Genomic DNA, 19118 nt, shown 5'->3' with positions numbered 1-19118 from the left:
TGCAGTTGACAGAATTGAATTTCTCCTTTGCTATGGATCCCACCTGGGCAACTGAGGGATAACACAAGCATTCCAGTAAAAGCAATAACATTTCCATTTAGTCTCCCCACCAGTAAAGTTACGCAATGCACCTTTAAAAACGATTGTTCCATCTGCCATGTATTGAAGGATAAGTCAGATATAGTAATTATAGTGACAGGCCTATCTGGACCATGGACTGAAATTGTGAAAAGACCACAGACACGGGTGCCATTCGGGTTTATTAATTTTAATCAATTCAGCTAGCTACAAAATGTCCACCACTTCACACACTGACGGATACAGAGGGAGTCTTAATAGTACATGCGTTGAGGACAATCTCACAGTTGAACTTGTGTCATTCAGGGTTGGGTATTTAATCACCTTACTCTAACTACTTTGACATTTGGCGATTTGGTGTGCATAGCTCTAGATTGAATACAGAAGCAAAATAAAAAATAAAATAAAATAAAACCTTTTGTATTGTGTTGCCAGGAGTAGTATTATTATAGTGTTGGTATTTCTTTTTACCAATAACAAACCACACAAGGAGAATAAACTTACAAGTACAGTCTTCTTATAAAAGTAAGGTCTCTCAGAAATATGCGTCTTTGCTTTACATTGCAAACTTTTATTTTATTTTTTCAGAGCATCCAAAACCTATGATACAGTACACAGCCAGTCCGCATCTTTCAACACATAGTCAACAATGTCATCACTGTATAATCTGCATAATCATTTAGAAAACAGGTCATTTTTTGCGATACAACCCAAAGTCCTCATTGTAGTCAACTTCTTCTTTCTTTTTTGATCCCTTTTGCAACAACAAGATGGTCACAGTCGGTAAATATATCAAGACAGAAAGAGTGGCACTATTGCAACCTTGCAGGATTATGGAAACGGTGTCCTAATACTGAGCATGCGTTTTGTCAACTTGCTACTGCCATGTTATTATTTTTTATATATATTTTTCAGACAGATTTTATTTATAAGACTAAAATCTACCATTTGTCATGCAGAGAACGCACAATTCACATCACTTGGAATGCAATGTCTAATACAGCTACAGAGAGTCTAGTTGCACATTGTCTAAACAGTAACTCAGTATGATTGTGATGGAGGAGAATGTACCAACCACTGGCTTTGATTGTAAGTGCTTTCCACCATCTCTTTCGTCTGTACCTTTGTTTAGTAAACGCTGTGTCCCCCTGTCCAGTAAGTTTGTGCCGACACTAAAGTAAGGAGCATGACAGTAGCCTAAGTGACACACTTTTACTAAGACGATACTGAGATACTGAAAGGAAAAGAAGAAAACAAACAGCTTTTAGAGCATTCCTATATATACTTGTCATCCAGAGCAGTGTAATTTATATATATATATGTATATATATATATATCTTATATATGATATGTTATAATATATGATATATATATTTTTGATAGAGATTAAAAACTTCACAGGTGAGCTAGAGAGCCATCAAGTCAGCACTATATACAACCTTTGGAAAGAATGTGATACGGAGTATAAGAAATCATTGTTTACGAGGACAATCATCTTGAAAAAGCTCGACAGACGACACAGAACAACATTTACAATGGGGAGGGGAGGTGATATGTGCATGTGTGCAAACCTAGAAGGTCAATACCATGATGAAAGCAAGTCAGCGCCTGAAGAGGGCGCAAGACGGAGTGACGCTCACCCGCCGCGCCTAGCCACTGCCCAGCATCTTTGTGGCACGCTGGTTAGCCTCATCAATCCTGGTCTTATTGGAGTCAGCCTGGAACAGGGAGCAGAGCCGGGTTAGAGTGGTACAGTGGCACTGTGTTTACCCTTCACTGTATGTGCCCTTTCACTGTGTGTACCTTATCACTGTGTGTACCCCTTCACTTTGTGTACCTTTTCACTGTGTGTACCTTATCACTGTGTGTACCCCTTCACTTTGTGTACCTTTTCACTGTGTGTACCTTTTCACTGTGTGTACCCCTTCACTTTGTGTACCTTATCACTGTGTGTACCCCTTCACTTTGTGTACCTTTTCACTGTGTGTTCCTTTTCACTGTGTGTACCTTTTCACTGTGTGTACCTTTTCACTGTATGTACCCCTTCACTGTGTGTACCTTATCACTGTATGTACCCCTTCACTGTGTGTAAGTTATCACTGTATGTACCCCTTCACTGTGTGTTCCCCTTCACTTTGTGTACCTTTTCACTGTGTGTACCTTTTCACTGTGTGTACCTTTTCACTGTATGTACCCCTTCACTTTGTGTACCTTTTCACTGTGTGTACCTTTTCACCGTGTGTACCCCTTCACTCTGTGTACCTTATCACTGTGTAGTCCTTCACTGTGTGTATTGAGTGCTGATGATTTAAGTAAACGTGTGTCCTTTAGGGCCACAGGGCATAGAGCTTCAGCCCGCACATGTCACACAGTAAAGGTAGTAGTAGAAGTATCCCAGAGCCCCCATGTACCTTCTCCATGATCCTGTCGATCTGGCGGTTCTGGGTGTCGATCTCGTTGCCCATGTCGAGGGCCATGTGGCGCAGGTTTCCGATGATGCCGCCCACCTGCTCCAGATTCTCGTCCATCTCATTTTCCCGGGCGTCGTCTGTTACCCTGGAAACAAACACACAAACAAAATCACACCTGGGCTCTCCGCACCAGATTTCACCTGTGAACCTTCAGTCTGTAACAAGCCTGACCTCACACCACTCAGCAGTCTTACCAACAACAATATGTCCCCCTGCTCACACTATGAACTGGTGGTGAATCACTTTGCATGTGTTTGTTAGCATTAGAGCTCCAGAGAGCCACTGTTTCTATTGTAATAGTCGTCTGAGCTTGGCTTGAAAAGAACAACTCATTCCACAGTGGACACATTCTCTTGTAACTTAATAATAAAATAGGTATGCATGGAATTAAAATCAAAATAGCTACAAAGATACAAGGAAACAAAACTATAACAACAGTAAAAAAAATAAATAAATAAAAACGTTCTTACTTCGCTTCCTGTTTGTCTCCAAGGAGATGTTATTAATTTACCTAGATTCATGGCTTTAAAGTTTAATGCCACACTGGAACATTTTAAGTCCTAGAATGTCCAAATTTAAACTTACTTAGCTGTCTATGCTTATTATTTTTTTGTTCTTATATTGTGATATGTGAGCCATTGTGTCCAAATAATTTCCCATGAGAAACAATAAAATTTGTCTAAGTCTATATCAATTCCAGGAGTTTTTAGTGAAAAAAAAAAAAAAGGTGCACTGTGCAACTTCTCTGGTGGAGGGTCCACTACATAGTTGTCTCCATGGAGATGCCATTGCTTTGCCTGGAATGTTCCATGGTATGATTTTAAATGTATACATCTAGTATTTATTCATTACAGGTGTTTCTATTGCTTTCCTTTCTTCTGTGAATAGGGGCGACTCTCCACAGATCTGAACTGTAATGTAGAGTAGTGCTGTAACCTGCTTGTCTCCCTCGTTATAGATGGGTTTAATCTAAACCAGGGGACTCCAGCCTTTTTACTCCGGTGAGCTACTTTTACAAAAGCAAAAATGCCAGAGAGCTATTAGTTTTAGCAGTCACAAGAAATTTTGTATATAAAAGAGCCTCAGCAAGCCTTAGATGAGGTATAGTTCTTATTAGCCGGGACAGTCCCAGTTTTGAGCAGTGTCCCCTGTCCCAGCAGATTTATACCAAACCAGTGATTTGTACCAGTTTTATACAAGAATTGTCCCAGGTGTCCCTATTTTTGACCAATTTGATCTCTTCCAACAGTAAAGAGAGGCATACAATGTAATTTTTTAAAGTAAAATACAGAAAAGCCACTGGAAAATGACCAAAACACAAAGAAAATGTGACTATACAGACTCATGTTGGTCATGAATGGGCCGAGTGCAAAAAAGTTTTCCTTAATTACGCACTAGATTCACAATTGTATTATTACCAACCACAAACTGAAGGTGTCCCAGTTTTTTATTTAGAAAATCTGATCACACTAAGTTAGACACCTGTAAAACATAAACCATTATCCATTTATTAGTGCACAAAGTTGGGCATTAAAATGATACATGTAAAACAGTAAAAGGCATTTAATTAATCAGATTTTACTTATTCAAAACAATACGGATACTTCAAAAATCCCTTGGTGAGCTACTTGTAAGGGGGTGGAGAGCTACAGGTGGCTCCCGAGCTACATGTTGGATTCCTGATCTAAACTATGGAACATTCTAGACACAGCAATAACATTTCTATAGAGACAAGCAGGTGGTGGACCTTGCAATAGAAATGTTATGCAGTGCACCTTTAATGTCACACTGCAGAACATTCGAGATTCAAACAAGCAGGTTACATACAGGTGACATCAAATATATGATAAATAATGAATGATAAATTAATCTCTATTGGTGTATCTGAGTATTGTTACAGTGCATTATAGGAGTGACCCTTGCTCCTCGTACCTGCGGATGAAGCCCCCGCTGATGGCCATCTGTTCACGCTCGTCCACCACGCGTGCGGGCTGGCTGGCAACAACGCCGTCCTGGTTATTTCCCCAGGCCTTGCTTGCTCCACTCTTCATCCTGACCAGTGACGAAGAGTGACATTCAAAACAATCAGAGACAACAAAGACACTAAAAAAACTTAAAAACTCAACCTCCACCAGGCTGCCTTCTCTCCCTCATGTCTACAAAGAAAGCCTGGGTTTGAGGAGTTGTGTGAAGTTTAGTAGGAGCTGATGTTAGTGTTATTTGGTCATGCATCACAGAAATATATGATAAAGGGACTAAAGGGACTAGAGAGGCTAAGTCAAGCGAAGCATTGCAGGCACGGGCTTGTTATGGTCTGTGTGATGTTATATGTGCTATAACATACTGAGTCACACTAATGTCTGCTGTATTCTAAAGCATGCAGTAATGTGTCCTGCTATAATGTGACAAAGAGAAGTGATAGTGTGGGGTTTTTAAACATGAAGAGTGAGGAACTTCATTAGTATTGGATATCATGGTACTCTTCTAAACCTCTATAATATGTACATTGTATAATGTCCAAAATGTCTAAAAACCCAAACTATGACTTTGGTTTAATGAACATAATGATCCTCCCCAGGACCCCCACAGTGAGACCCCTGTGTAACATAAAACACAGAAGACGAGTTTGAGCAGACACATAGACTGGGACAGAGTCAGAACGATTACACTGGACAAACTGATCAACAACAAACAAAGAAAACTGAAGGATGTTCCCAGAGAAATGCAGTGTGCACCCGCTCCCTGCTCCACAGTCTATGGGCACAGCTGAGCTAACAAGCGGCACTATCACAGCTCTGCAGCTCACCTCTCTGTGTTTGTCACTAGATCCTACTTAGCAACAGGAAAAAAACATTCTGTCTCCACAAAAATCATGCACACTATGCATTTGACGGCCCTTGCTTCCAACTGAAAGAATGATCTGTTATGTAACATTCTCCTATATTCAGCAGCTAACTGAAGTTAAATGAACAATTTCAGTAATAACCTTGGAGTTGTGAGACAAAGACAGAATAAGGACCTCTCCTTGTCTGAGTCATCTGACTTATGCACACTCTCTTCGGCCAAAACCACAGTGCACCTGGAGGCTTAAGGCTTAAGGCAGCATTAGATCATAGACTGTATATGATGGACATATGTAAACACTAAGGCAGAAATGCACAGTCTCTGTGGACTGAAAGTGGCAGCATCTTAGCTATTGTTGCTCATTACTGTGACAAGTGGACTTGATGTTTCACACATTGAACATCTCTCTACTACAGAGAGAAGTATGTTATAGTTTTTGTATTAATGGCTTGACTATTTCCATGATACTATGACAAAAAGTCTTTACTTAATTTTGGAGAAGCAGTCCAACAACTGTAACCTGTTTTCAACACTCTAAATTCTACATTGTGGTCCATAACATCCATTATTATTTCTGACACTGCACCGTGTATGAAACATAAAAATATATTTTAATACCCATAAACATCTATATAATAAAGCATTACCATTATGAGTTGCATCGTCATGCATGCAAGAGCATTCCAGGGTCATGCTCGCAGTCATGTCAGAGGCGTTTCTGATGGAGGGAGTGTTCAAACAAAAGGGTCTGGTTCCTCTAAGGATTATATCATGCACACGAGGAGAAGTGTCAGTCTGGAACAGGCTCTGCACAGTGCTGTTGGACCCAGACCTCATAGAGACATTTTACAGATAGACAAGGTCTGAGGCCAAGAGACTGAGAGAGCACAGGCCCTGCTCTGGACCTATGGACTGTAATGTATAAGACGAGGGCCAGTGGGCTCATGGGACCAGTGTTTAACATTACTTATGGACAATACTGCCCACTCATCTAGTGGCTTTAAGGTGTTTTGAAGCCAAACTATAATGAGTACACTTGTAATAATTATGTGAATATTTGAGCTGCAGCTGTAGTTTTGTCTCCAATATGACACAGGAGTAGCTCCCATTGGTTCTTCATAAGCATGCATGAGAAGGACCTGGCACCATCACCTCAGAGCTCAGAAAAGAGGTGGGGTTTGAGGAGCAGAGCAGACTATTGGCTGATGTTCGCCATAGCGGCACTTCTACCTCTCATGTCTACAGTATACTCTTATTCTGGTATGGCAGGCAGGCAGGCAGGCAAGCAGCACCTACTTGTTACATGGACAGGAGCAAAGACCACAGAATTTCCCTAGATCGTTCAAATTCTTTTCTGCATCCTTCATGTCCTTATTGATTTGGTCCATTCCCTCTTCGATGCGCTCCAGTTGCTCTGATTAAACAAAGCCATTTATCCCCCACAGAAGAAGAAGTAAGAGAAGAGGAGAGGAGCAGAGAGAGAGAGAGAAAGAGAGAGAGAGAAGACAAGAGAGAGAAGACAACAACTTCAGACACTCACTTTGACGAAAGAAAGTCCAACCAAAAAATCAAAAAGAACTAAAACGGGACGCCACCACATATGTAGGACCTCTGGGCACATGGTCAGTACCTACTTGTTACAGGGACATATGAAAAGCCCACAGCATTTCCCTAAATCTTTTAAATTTTTCTCGGCTTCCTTCATGTCTTGGTTGATATGGTTCATGCCATCTTCAACACGATCGAGTTGCTCTGGTCAGGACAAAGGGATGACAGTGTGGAATGAATTTCAGAGACTGTTGACAGAAGTATGAGAAATGGTGAAGTCTGCTGTTTTTATATGTGTGTGTACGGTGGGTTTGAAGGCACTGATCTAACCACATGAAACACAATTATGCTGTTTGAGCTTCTTTGGGCTGAGGAATGGGACCAAAACCCAAAGAATTCAATAATGACTCAGTTATTGAGCTGGGACTGAGAGTCACTGACTAGACTTTAACAGAAAAGCCTGTCTAGTAAAAGTAATGAGAAAGAAGTTAAAGGTGCATTATGCAGCTTTTTAGTGGAGGGCCTGTTAAGTGCTTTTCTTCATGAAGATGTTATTGTTTTTTCTGAAATGTTTCACAGTTTGGTATTAAATCCTTCGATCTTCATGGAGATCAAACCAGATCAAGTTATGGGTCAGATCTGTGGAGGGGCAACCCTTCTCACAGTCAGAATCCATATTTTTCTTTGTATTTTTTAGTAATAACACCACCTGTAATTGAATAAATGTACGGTAGATCTGTTTAATGTCATGCTGTGGAACATTCTAAGCAGAGCAATGACATATCCATAGAAACAAAAATGTGATGGACCCTTAACTGAAAAAAGAGTGCACATTTAAAGTGAAACTTAACATTAAATCAACCTTTTTATGTTTGTGTATAGGGTGTTTTAACAGCATTGTCTACTGTTCCTAATTTTTTTGGTACTGTTTACAACTTTCTGGTCTAAAACGTATAAACATTTGTGTGCTGTGGCTCCAGGGCCCACTAATTTCCGGTAGCTGGTGACATCACAAAAGACTGTCCTGATTACAGCCGGGTATTTCTGATTACAGACACTGGCTGCAGAGGTGGAGTGTGTGTAGTGTGGATGTCAGACCAATGACACTGTTCCTTACACCCCAGACCCCGCCCCTCCTCTCCCGTCTCTCTTTCTGCGTTCAATTATCCTTCCAATTCGGTGTTCTGATGAAGTTGCCTAGCGACATGTGTGACACGCCGCTTTTCCTATGACAGCCCGACTCGGAGCTCGGTGGCGGAAAAAGTAAACCGAGCAAGGATTCCGAGTTAGAAGCCAAGATGGCTCTGGTCACTGTGATGTTTAAATATGTTTTCATTGTGTTTGGACACTTTTGTGGTTTAAATGACAATTTCAGTCAATCATATTACTGCAATACCTTACTGTGTCCATATCAGTGCCTATGGGTTTGATAGATGGTTAGCTTGGTTTAAGTTTATAATAAAATAGCTGATGCAATGCCACTAAATAAATAAATAAAGTACTGAGATCACATATCATATATGCCATGAGAGCAAGTGAAAACGCTGGTAGTTCAATTCCTGTTACTGTCATTGTGTCTTTAGTCCACGTGTTTGAAGCAGGGCCTTTACAAGTTTTGAAAATGAACCCTATAACTTTGGTGTGGCTCTATGAACTATGGGAGTTGTAGTCATGCTAGTGTGGCAGATGGCATGTTTACTTCCTGGTTATGAGTAAAGAAAGTGTGGTGCATGTGTGGAGGGTGGAACACGGTTAAAAATGAAGCACACTGAGAAACTTCTCATTGGTTTCTGTTTTGTAAAATCCCTGGACTGCATTCATTTGACATGTTAATTCACATAATATCATAAGGCTTACTATTATAGCGGCCGTAAAGCTATAATCAATAATGAAATGTCAAAGGTCAGCACAGGGTTGTGACCAATCAAATAATAGCATAGATGCAAACAGGAAGTGCATTCCTCCATCCAAGGACTGTACAAAGCAGCAGGTTTTTGTCATTACCAGCTAAATCGATCGTTTCTTTCTCATGCACAGTATTTGGTTTTGCTACACAACCTTTTGACTGTTTTTAAAGATGCACTATGAAACTTTGGAGTGTAGGGTCTACTAACTGCTTATCTCCATGGAGACGTAAATGCTTTACTGTGGAATGTTACACAGTGTGAGATGAAAGTTATCCATCATGTGTTTATTCAGTTGCATCAGTTTCTATGGAGTTAGATAAGATACATTGTAGATCATTCCAGGCGAAGCAATAACATCTCCATCGAGACAAGCCGATAGCGGGTCCTCCACCACAAAAGTTACACAGTGCACCTTTAACTTTTCAAAATTTATACGCAGTCAAAAATAATGTATCATTAACTGTACCTTTAGACAAATTACCTCCTAAATATGTTTTGCTGTATAAGGTTTGGTTATCCAATAGACATGATGAATATTACAATTTGAAAAAGGCCCTACTTTGTTTTGGGGGCAAGTAAAGGAAATTTTAAAAAAGCTGCAGGCAAAACAAAAGCAGTTAGGCAAAAATAAGAAAAATATGTTAGAGAAAGGAAACAGGAAAATATCTTAAAATTAATCAGTTAATAAAAAACATGCATTATGTTGAACTAATGCATCTTAATGAGCAAACCAATAAAAAAGTTTTATCCATTTATTGCTTGATAAAAAAAAGAAAGAAAAAAAAAAGAGAAAAAAATGTAGTTCTCTTATAATTTATCAAATAAGAATAAAGGCATTGTAGAGAACTAAGAATAATTTGGTGATAGATTGGTTGGGGTGTGACTTACCTCCCTGTTCGTCCAACATGACCAAAGTCCTAATACCGGCATCTTTGCTCTACACCATAGAGAAGAGAAAGAGACAACATAATGGTTACAAAATATACATATGTATTCTGGAAACACACTTTTTTTTTTAATCTATGAGGAGTCACAAGAAGCAAGGAACACTTGGCTTCTTACACAGCAATAGTGTAAACCTTTTGAGGCCTGGGACCCCCTTTCAGTAAGAAAATACCTTTTTATTACACTAATATTTAGGATTGTATCATAAGAAATGTATATATGTTAGAACATTGTTTCCCAAAGACTGGGTCGCGACCCCCAGGTGGGTCACAAGAGTTGTTTTTTTATATGATATGATTGTTGCGCTCTCTTCCTGTACCCCGGAGGGGAACACGCTACAAAACACGCTACAAAAACACAAAAAACAAAAAAAAATTTATAATTTCTAATCTTTTTGTAATTATCTTATTGACTATTTTGTTCCAATATTGCTGGTTCAATTGAATGTTGAAAAGAAAAATAAATAGGCTACATTTAATGCCCAAATAGGCGACTTATGGATCCTTTTATTGCTGCTTCACTTACTGTTTTTCATTGTTTAAAACTTGAGTAATACAGTAATTCAGAGAGACACGATCACTCAGTCAACAATAAAATATCCTCATTAATGTTCAATAATGGTCAAACCCACCCTTATTTTGTGATTTACAAATAATATCTATTGACTTGGGTCATGAAGATTTGTGACTTTGAAAATATGGGCCCCAGAAAAAAAGTTTGGGAAACACTGTGTTAGAATATTAGGGGACCAACCATCAGCATGCATTGCTCTATCTCGAGTAGTCCAAAGTTAAATTGTCCATGTTTATTGGTGGCAAACTCTATCAAATGACATAAAAATATAAAAAAACTAAACAAACAAAAAACACAGTTTTCTACAGCATATTTTCTATTAAAATGCTGGCTTGAGCTATATAAAAACATTTAAGAACATCGGCCTATCCATGGCGACTCAGAGAGGAAAATATAAGGGAACATTAATTCAGAAAAACTCAGTGAATTAATTCTATTTTTAACCACAGTGACATTCTAATTAGAATGACCATTTCAACCATATTAACACAACCCTGTCCTATTTTCCTCGGTGGATAATTTAGAAATCTGACCCTTCCCCTCAACACACGAAGCAAGCTTGTATTGATTAGAAGGTCAAAGGTCATTTGGTCATTTCACCCTAAACTGGAAATGTGCAAACTGTCCTCCAGGGACATGTCTTAAAACCAGTGAAACCAGGCTCCAGCGTTCATTAAAAGAAGCGGCTCTCTTTACAAACGACACCATTCATTTACACAAGAAGCCAACAGCTCTATGGCCACAGCCTGACCACTTTATTGACAGGTCGCCCTCACCAATATGCAGTAACTGTAACAAGTATGTTATATAGCTCAGTGCTTTACAAACTTTAACACTAAGTACCATCTTATAAAACCATCTTGTAAAATGAATATAGCTTTTTAACATTCTACCTGGACCAACGGATTATAACTTGAGTCTGAACAAAACCATTAGGTGTAAATAAAGTACGTATACAATTCTACAATCATTTTATAATAATATTAAAGACTCTTTTACCATAGTAAATTCTTTTGAACCATCTTGTAAATACTAATTTTATCTGCAATAATAAAATGGCACAGCGAAACACGCGTCTGAAGATAATTAGTAGCAATAAAGACTAAAAACTATATAATTATTCTACCCACTGGAGCTCAAATATTACAAAAATGAAGAGAAAGTTCCCCACTAAAGCAGATAAATAATGAACCCCAAATCTTTATTTACTGAACAGTAAGTCAATGTAGTAAGTGTTATGTCTTTAGTATGCACAGTCAGGATCACTCAGTCACAGTATCATGGTCCAAAATCCAAAATCCACACTTACACAGACCTTTTTGAAACCTCAGTGTCACTATTGATGACTGAAATTTAAGCTGATGACACAATATTTGAGTGGTCATCATATTTGACTTATTAAAGCAATAATGTAACGTGTAAAAAAAACTGTAAATAGTCATTTTTGATAATGATTTTGATGATTCGCCTTTGATAATGAAAAATGTTCTTGTCTTCTGGGAGCGATGTCTTCAAAAGCCTCTTAGCACTCCCATGCACTTGATAACCATTGTTTATTCTACCTATGCATTTTTTTTTCTATTTCTTTCTATGAACTGTATTTTTTAAACAACTGATAAATATATAAATAGGTAATAGGTTTAGAATGCAACAAATCAGTGATAGTCTGCTCAAATGCATGTTCTGATGTATTAACAATGTACTTTTTTTTTTTTTTCTAAGATTTGAGAAAGCTACACTGCTTTTCTTCTTCTCCTGTTTCTCAAACCCACCACATCTCAGAAATGATTCGTGCTCGTGCCAATAGCCCCCAATACCATTACAATGTGTATACAGAGAATCCACCTCCTCAGCACTTCTGTGAGGGGACAGGCGTCCGGGAGCAATAACTAATCCCAGGAGAATAAATTACAGTGTCATTTGGCCTGGAGAAGGCCCACAGCCGTTACAGTGAGTCTCTGAGGAAAGCCAGTGAAATGAGCGGCTCCATAAACCCACAGGAGCACGTATGATGAGTGCACATGGCAGATCATCACCACTTGTTTTTCCCCACAGTGAGGTCATTGGATTGGTGAATTACTGTGACTGCTTCACCATGTATATTACTGTAGAATACTAAAGATAGTTGAAAAATATTGCATGTTTTTCTTTATTTTTCATCAACAAAAACATATCTGGAGTTATGTTTTGTTTCATTCACACGTTTAACACACAAATCATACAAATTTAGGCTGAGTTTTTCTCTCAAACTGAAAATTAAAAAACTATTCCATCTTGTAATTTCATGAGGTGATATAGGAAGTGCTCTACTGTGTTTTTAAACTCCATACACCTTCACTGGAATCATTTGACTGATTTCAGTCCTAGAATTTCCCATCTCTATTGAACAAAAGGTAAAAGGTAGCTGTTATCTTGAAAACTACCACTATGTAACATCCCAAGGTGGAACAGAGCATGTTGAGCTTTGGAGATGTATAATAAAGACTTAGTCAAACGTGTGAATGAAACAATAAAAACACAGCTCCAGATATGTTTTTCATGAGGTAAAAACATTATAAGTCAAATTTGTATAATATAGGGCCTTTAATTAGCCTGATTCATCAGCTGGTTTTATTTTGTAGCATTAGAATTCGTTCGCTCGACGGTAGGCGAGTACTTTTTTTCATTTACCCAATCGCTGCTATTTGGTTGTGACGTATGTAATGAGCCACTAATGGGGCTAACTGGTATATTAAGCTTTTCCCAAATCCCGTAGGAAGAAGGACAATAACGTCTTTCCCCTTGATAAAATTCACCAAATATTCTCTTTATTCTGGCTTTAAATCCTCGATCTCTGGAATCGTTGCCAACACAGAATGTATGGCTCTTTGCTGATTGGCTGGTGCCCGAACTCGCACTTCTGGGGTTTTTGCGAACCGTCTAGTGTAATTCTGATTCCTGACCTAGCCGCTGGAGAGAAATGATATTGAGCAGAGACACTAGGTAACGCCAGCCTGGCTAGCCTTTATTAGCATGCCTTCCCAATATTATTTCAAAGAATGGCAAATGTAGATTGTGTTCAGATTAGTTCAGGTTTACATTTGTAATCTGCTCTTATTATTTACCGTAAAGACATGTGTAAAGTTGTACTTTTCGCCTTCACAATTTCTAATATTATTCAAATGGCAGTAATAAAGAAAAAATAATATAAAGAGGACACATTTGTCACCCATTTAAGCTATTAGGCTCTTGTAAAGTCAAAAATATGAAGTGCTGGAGATGACATAATAAGTATAAAATAAACAGCTCCTCTAAGTTTGATGTTGTGAAAGCATCAAATACACTTTACTACAGTATTTCCTCATTGACATTGACAGTTTGCATCCTCACAGAGTAATCCTATACACTCTCATGTACACTAAGTATTTGACTGACCTGCTCTTGTCCATTACTCTAGACCTGTATATAACAGACATGGGCTCTGTGTGTGCGGCGACTGGGCAGGGCTGATGGGGGATTGTGACCGCGATCAATACGACCTTCAGAAGAGCGCCGCCTCTGCTGTTTTTTCAACCGTCTGACTTTCCCTCTGCTGTCTATAAAAATTGGCAAACGTGCTCCACCATTTTAAGTGTTGTTGTTTTTATTGCTTTGCTGGCTCTCTTCACCACTTGCTTGTCTTCATGGAGATAGAATATCTCTTAGTATCAATGCAGATGAACAGGTGATGCCTCCAGACCGAGTTACAGGTCAGATTTGGGGAGAGGCAAGCCCAGTTAAAGTAAGAATCTATGTTTTTTGGGCATTACAAATAACTGAATAATTCCAGGCAAAGGAATATCCATCTGCAAGAATCAAATAACCAGAAAAGTTGCATATACTTTGGGTAACACTTAAACAGTAAGTACGTTTATGCCGAAAGTTTGAGGTTGGCAAAAAGACATTGTGTGCTATTTTGAAACTGCAGGTACGCAATTAGAACAAGTCAATATAGGTTTACACAACTTTCTTTAAATCCTGTCAACAAACAAATTACATAGATTTTGAGAAATTATATCTAATTGCTGCTTTTTCATATTATGTGTCTGTCTCTTTAAGACCCCCACGGTTCAGCTCCTCTTTGTTCTTGCGCTCATAGAAACCAGTTTACTGTACATTATGTTCTGAAGTGTACAATAGAACAGGTGCAAAATGAATTGAATCATTTAAGATGTATTTATGCTGCAGGTATAAAAGGACACAGACAATATTTAATAGACTTGCAGGTTTGCAAAATTATGTATAAATAAATGATAGCATAAAAAAATCAAATTCTTTACTGAAATCACAATTATTTTAACAATTTCTGTAATAAAAGTTAACCCATTGAGGTGAACTTAGAGTATTTATTGCTAAAGTTTGTGTTTCATGTTTTAAAGATAATTTTATTTTCAATTTTACATTTTTTAAAAATTGATTAAAGCAAAAACTGTAATCACATTTCAGATTGGTTTACTAGCACAGCTCTACAATAATGCATTTTTTAAAATTTAGTGCAAAATGGACTTTCTAATGCACTTAATCAAAAGCCCAAATGAACAAGCATTAAACTGTTTCTCTGCAGTATCCTGTGCAAGAATGTATTACAATCATTTATTCATAAACCATAAAATTAAACTGTAATAGCTGTAATTTCCATTCATTTTCTTACCTCTTCCACGAGCTGAAGCATACGACGGGTGCTCTCCAGTGACTGTGAAAAAGAAAAAAAAAAAAAGTTATATTTTCAATTTGCAATCCCAAATTTCTTGACATCAGAACTGGGAGCAGGCCCTGGCGTGTGTTTTGTGTAACTCAATGTACAGTAAATGCATTCATGTATTATAAACAGGAGTCAATGTAGAGCAATCAGCAGGACACACAAAGATCAATATCTCACAATAAGAATATCGGCAACCGATCAACACCATTTGTCCTTCAGCTATGACAGCCAACAGGTCTCTCTAATACTCAAGTCAATATATTACAGACCAGGAAATGTATGGCTGTGTGCCTGGAGCTCTCCGTCACGCTAGTTCTCCTCAATTTTTCTCTGTTAAGACTTAGACAGACTTTATAGATCCACAAGGGAAGTTATTTGGGCGCATAATTCAGGCAAATAAATGAATAAATACTAGGCCAGACTCTTTAACAATTGAAGAAAAACTAAGAAACTAATATTTAATTTTACTTTTGTGTTTTATTCTATTCTATAGATTCATGTCAGATATAGCAAAGCAGAACACAATTTGGTATGAGAAAAATAAATAAACATCAGCTAAAGCAAAGCAAAATATCCTGAATCTTGTAAAAGTTCTCCAAATGTCACCTTTATCAGAAATTATTTGGTATTAAAAGCCTGAATTATAGGCACTCAATTAAGGGGTTCACAATAGGAGTTATTGTTAGAGTTTAAATTAAGAAGTTTCTCTGCCTGAATCATTCTTATTAAACTATTTGTTCTTTATTAATGAAGTATTTGTTTATGCATAATTAGCCTATTAAATGTGTAGTTATTGTCAGTGTTACGTTTTATTGATTATTCTTGAATCAATGATAGGAGTAAATCCAGTACTACAAAACAGCTTATCTAAGGTACTCTGCAGCACCATATTTGCTCAGTCTATTTTTAACCTGTGCCTTCCTCTCTTTAAGCCCTGTGCTCTGAAAAGGCTTACCTCCGCTGTATACGCGCTATAGTGAAAGTGAAAGTCATCAGGGAGGGAGCCATTTTGTGCCGGGCCTGTGTGTGTGTGTGTGTGTCTGTGTATACGTGTGTGTGTCTGTATCAGTGTGCAAATGTGTCTGCGTATGTGTGTGTATGCCTGTGTGTGTGCGTGGATGGAGCAAGTGTTTAATATTCTGCTCAGCTGTGTGCAGTGAGTCACATGTGGAGCTGGAGGGGCGTGGGCCGCTCTAGGCCTGTCTCTGTCAGAGCACACAAACACTGCACTGTGCTGGTAAGCAAGGACATACATGTGTACTGTTCGTTATACGTTATATTATATACATGTCATATGTATATGTATGTATGTATATAATTGTATGCATATTCTTAAAAGGCCTATATTACGCAATTTTGTGATCTGTTATAATGTTGTTTCCTCATCAAAAACATACCCGGAGCTGTGTTTAGTTTCATTCACAAATGTTTAACACACAAATTGTGCATATTTAGGCTCTCTCAAATGGAAAAGACTCTTTGTGATGTCATGTGGTAATACAGGATGTGCTCCACTGTGTTTTTAAACTCCATGCACCTTCACTAGACTCATTTGGATCATTTCAACCCAGAATAGCTCTACTGAATTTAAGGTAAAAACATAGCTGTTAAATTGAAGGCTACCACTACATGACATCAAATGGTAGAACAGAACATTTTGAGTTTTGGAGATGTGGACAGATTAATAATTAAGAACGTGAATGTGTGAATGAAACAAAAGACAACTCCAGGTATGTTTTTGATGAGGTAACAACATTCCAGCATGGCTTAAAGCTCACAAGAGTCAATTTAGCAGAATATGGGACCTTTACTGAACACAGTTACATCAGTTTACAAAAGATTTTGTTCAGATTATGGTGGTGTTTTTTTGTTAATGATTTTGTCTTATACCAACCAAACAGCAACAAAACATATGCATCACATATACAAGACTCCTTTGACACTTATTATGCAAAATCGACTTTTCAGACCTTTTAATTGTCTTATAGGTGATCCCTCTTCTCATTTAACCTCTGGAAGTTGAATTTGGAGTTATTCGTGCATGTTTGAGTAATCTTTAATCACTTATTTTCAAGACGCCATATTGCTGCTCATGCCCTGTGTTCACTGCCTCTGGCACACGCACACTGCTCTGTACTACCTTATTTTCCAGTGATACACGTAACATTCAGCAGCAGAGTTTAGTCATTTTGGTACGAATGAAAAAAAAATCTGCTGCTCGCTAGAATGATGTGCAGATATTCTCTGAGTTGCTGGTGTTATGGATCTGTTGGTGGTGATATATCAACATGGGGCGATGTGGACGTGCCTTGCAAGGACCCAGCCTTGATAAACCCAATATTTCCTTTTAAACTCAGTATCCGTGTTTCTTTTGAGTGTGTTTCACAATATTAAATCATCCCCGAGGTACATATGAGGCAAAGCAGGAGTGCCAGTGCATTTGAACGTGAATGTAGTGATAGGTGCGCACTTTCCCGGACTGATGCGGCCCATTTGCAAAATACTTGCCATGGGTTGCAAATAGACAGACCTCTCACTGTTTTCTCCTAGTATGGAAGCGTACATATACACATATGTGTAATTGTTGACTTTGAGACTCTGGACAGGCCCCTCAAGATACAATACACCTAGCTCTCTGTTTTTATTAAAGCAGACCTATTATACAAAACCATGTTATAGATGTTTATCCTTCTCATTTACCCTTAAGAAATTATGTCTGGAGTGATTTGTGCATTTTTGAGCAATCTTTAATTGCTTATTTTGATGCCATATATATTATTTCTATTTCATTTTTCTTTTATTAATTCATTTTAGATGAATATTGTGATTTAAAACGTGCAAATCATAACATAATGATCCACGGGTATCATAGATTATAACTCTACACCACATGCTCAATATGTAGTCTTTAAATCTCTTGTGAGAATAATGAACTCTTTCCTACATCTTATCTTATCATAGTATTCGGCTTTCATTGTGAATCTTTAAACATTTCCAATAACAAAGTAACAATGCTATTAGCTAATCCTGCCATTCCTTCATGTTTCTTTAAATATCTTCTCTGGCATGTCCCCTCCCTCCATCTGTGTTGCTGTTTTCTCTGTAGCTCATTTTCACATTTTCAGCTCCATATTTGAGTGTATTTGTGTATTTGTGTGTTTGTGTGAACACGCCTGAGCCTCCATGACTGTGTGCTTCTCACCTCGTCGGCCAGCTGGTCGGCGCGCTGCTGCATGTCTGACAGCTCATTGCGCATGTCGGCGTCATCTGCCATGGTGCTGCTGTTGGGTGGAGGTGTACTCCGAAGGGGAACTCAAGATCCTATGGGAACGGGGAAGGCTGCAAGAAGAGAGAGACAGAGAGAATGTGTTTTAAAATTTTTTAATAATTCAGATGTTTTTAGGTTTATCAAACATCTCAAGGAAATTCGACTTTTCAAGAGCCATCGGAAATGCAGATAATCTTAAAAGTGCACAGTGTAACCTTTCTGGTTCACAAACTCATAGTCGAGATCTTTGGTTTTATCATGTTCCAGAGTATAGCATTAAACTTGTACCTCATGCATTATTTCTGTACCTTAAAAGATGTCATTTTAAATAATTCAGCATTTCAAATGTCATCTGAAATGTATATAATCTTAAAGGTGCAGTGTGTGACTTTTCTGGTCCACCAGCTCATGGAGATGTTTGGTTTTGACATGTTCCAGAGTATGGCATTAAACATATGCATTAATCCTACTTTCATTGAATCAATTGCAGGTATTTTATTCCTTAACAGAGACAACAAAAACATTTATTATTACTGTGGACTTGCCTCTCCACAGATCTGACCCTCACCTGGAAAGTTACATAGTGCACCTTTAAATAAGCCAGGTCTAACGATGCATTCACACTTGCACACCAGGACTAGACCAGGACTAAACCAGGATCAAACCATAATGAGATCAGGACAAAACCAAGACGAAACCAGGACTAAACCACGCCTAAACCAGGACTAGACCAGGACTAAACAAGAACAACAACAGGACCAGAC

The 19118-nt window shown here is 38.2% G+C and overlaps 1 protein-coding gene across 2 annotated transcripts; it reads right to left on the bottom strand.

Moving 5' to 3' along the window:
• Positions 1–1505: 1505 nt before the first annotated feature.
• On the bottom strand, positions 1506–18360 carry snap25a (synaptosome associated protein 25a). 2 transcript variants are annotated; one of them, XM_055149472.1, is made up of 7 exons: positions 18289–18360; positions 15036–15077; positions 9737–9785; positions 7028–7145; positions 4482–4601; positions 2490–2634; positions 1506–1796 (listed from the first exon to the last, which is right to left on the bottom strand). In XM_055149472.1, the coding sequence occupies exons 1-7, from the start codon at positions 18358–18360 to the stop codon at positions 1728–1730; spliced, it is 615 nt and encodes a 204-aa protein (XP_055005447.1). In that variant the 3' UTR covers positions 1506–1727. The 2 variants fall into 2 exon arrangements, with proteins under 2 accessions (XP_055005447.1, XP_020773477.1); XM_020917818.2 differs by lacking the exon at positions 7028–7145 and adding an exon at positions 6690–6807.
• Between the last annotated feature and the right edge of the window lie 758 nt (positions 18361–19118).

Source organism: Boleophthalmus pectinirostris, unplaced genomic scaffold (genome assembly GCF_026225935.1).
Source record: "Boleophthalmus pectinirostris isolate CB_2022bp ecotype Guang Dong unplaced genomic scaffold, ASM2622593v1 HiC_scaffold_13, whole genome shotgun sequence".
Classification (NCBI taxonomy): Eukaryota; Metazoa; Chordata; class Actinopteri; order Gobiiformes; family Gobiidae; genus Boleophthalmus; species Boleophthalmus pectinirostris.
Note: the sequence above shows the minus strand (reverse complement) of the source record. Positions and strands in the feature narration are given on the sequence as shown.

Coding starts and splice junctions, on each gene's coding strand:
- snap25a (XM_055149472.1), bottom strand. CDS start 18,360: ATGGCAGATGACGCCGACATGCGCAATGAGCTGTCAGACATGCAGCAG. Junction 15,078..18,288: donor CCGACCAGCTGGCCGACGAG/GTGAGAAGCACA, acceptor TCTTTTTCACAG/TCACTGGAGAGCACCCGTCG. Junction 1,797..2,489: donor TCGACAGGATCATGGAGAAG/GTACATGGGGGC, acceptor TCCCTGTTCCAG/GCTGACTCCAATAAGACCAG.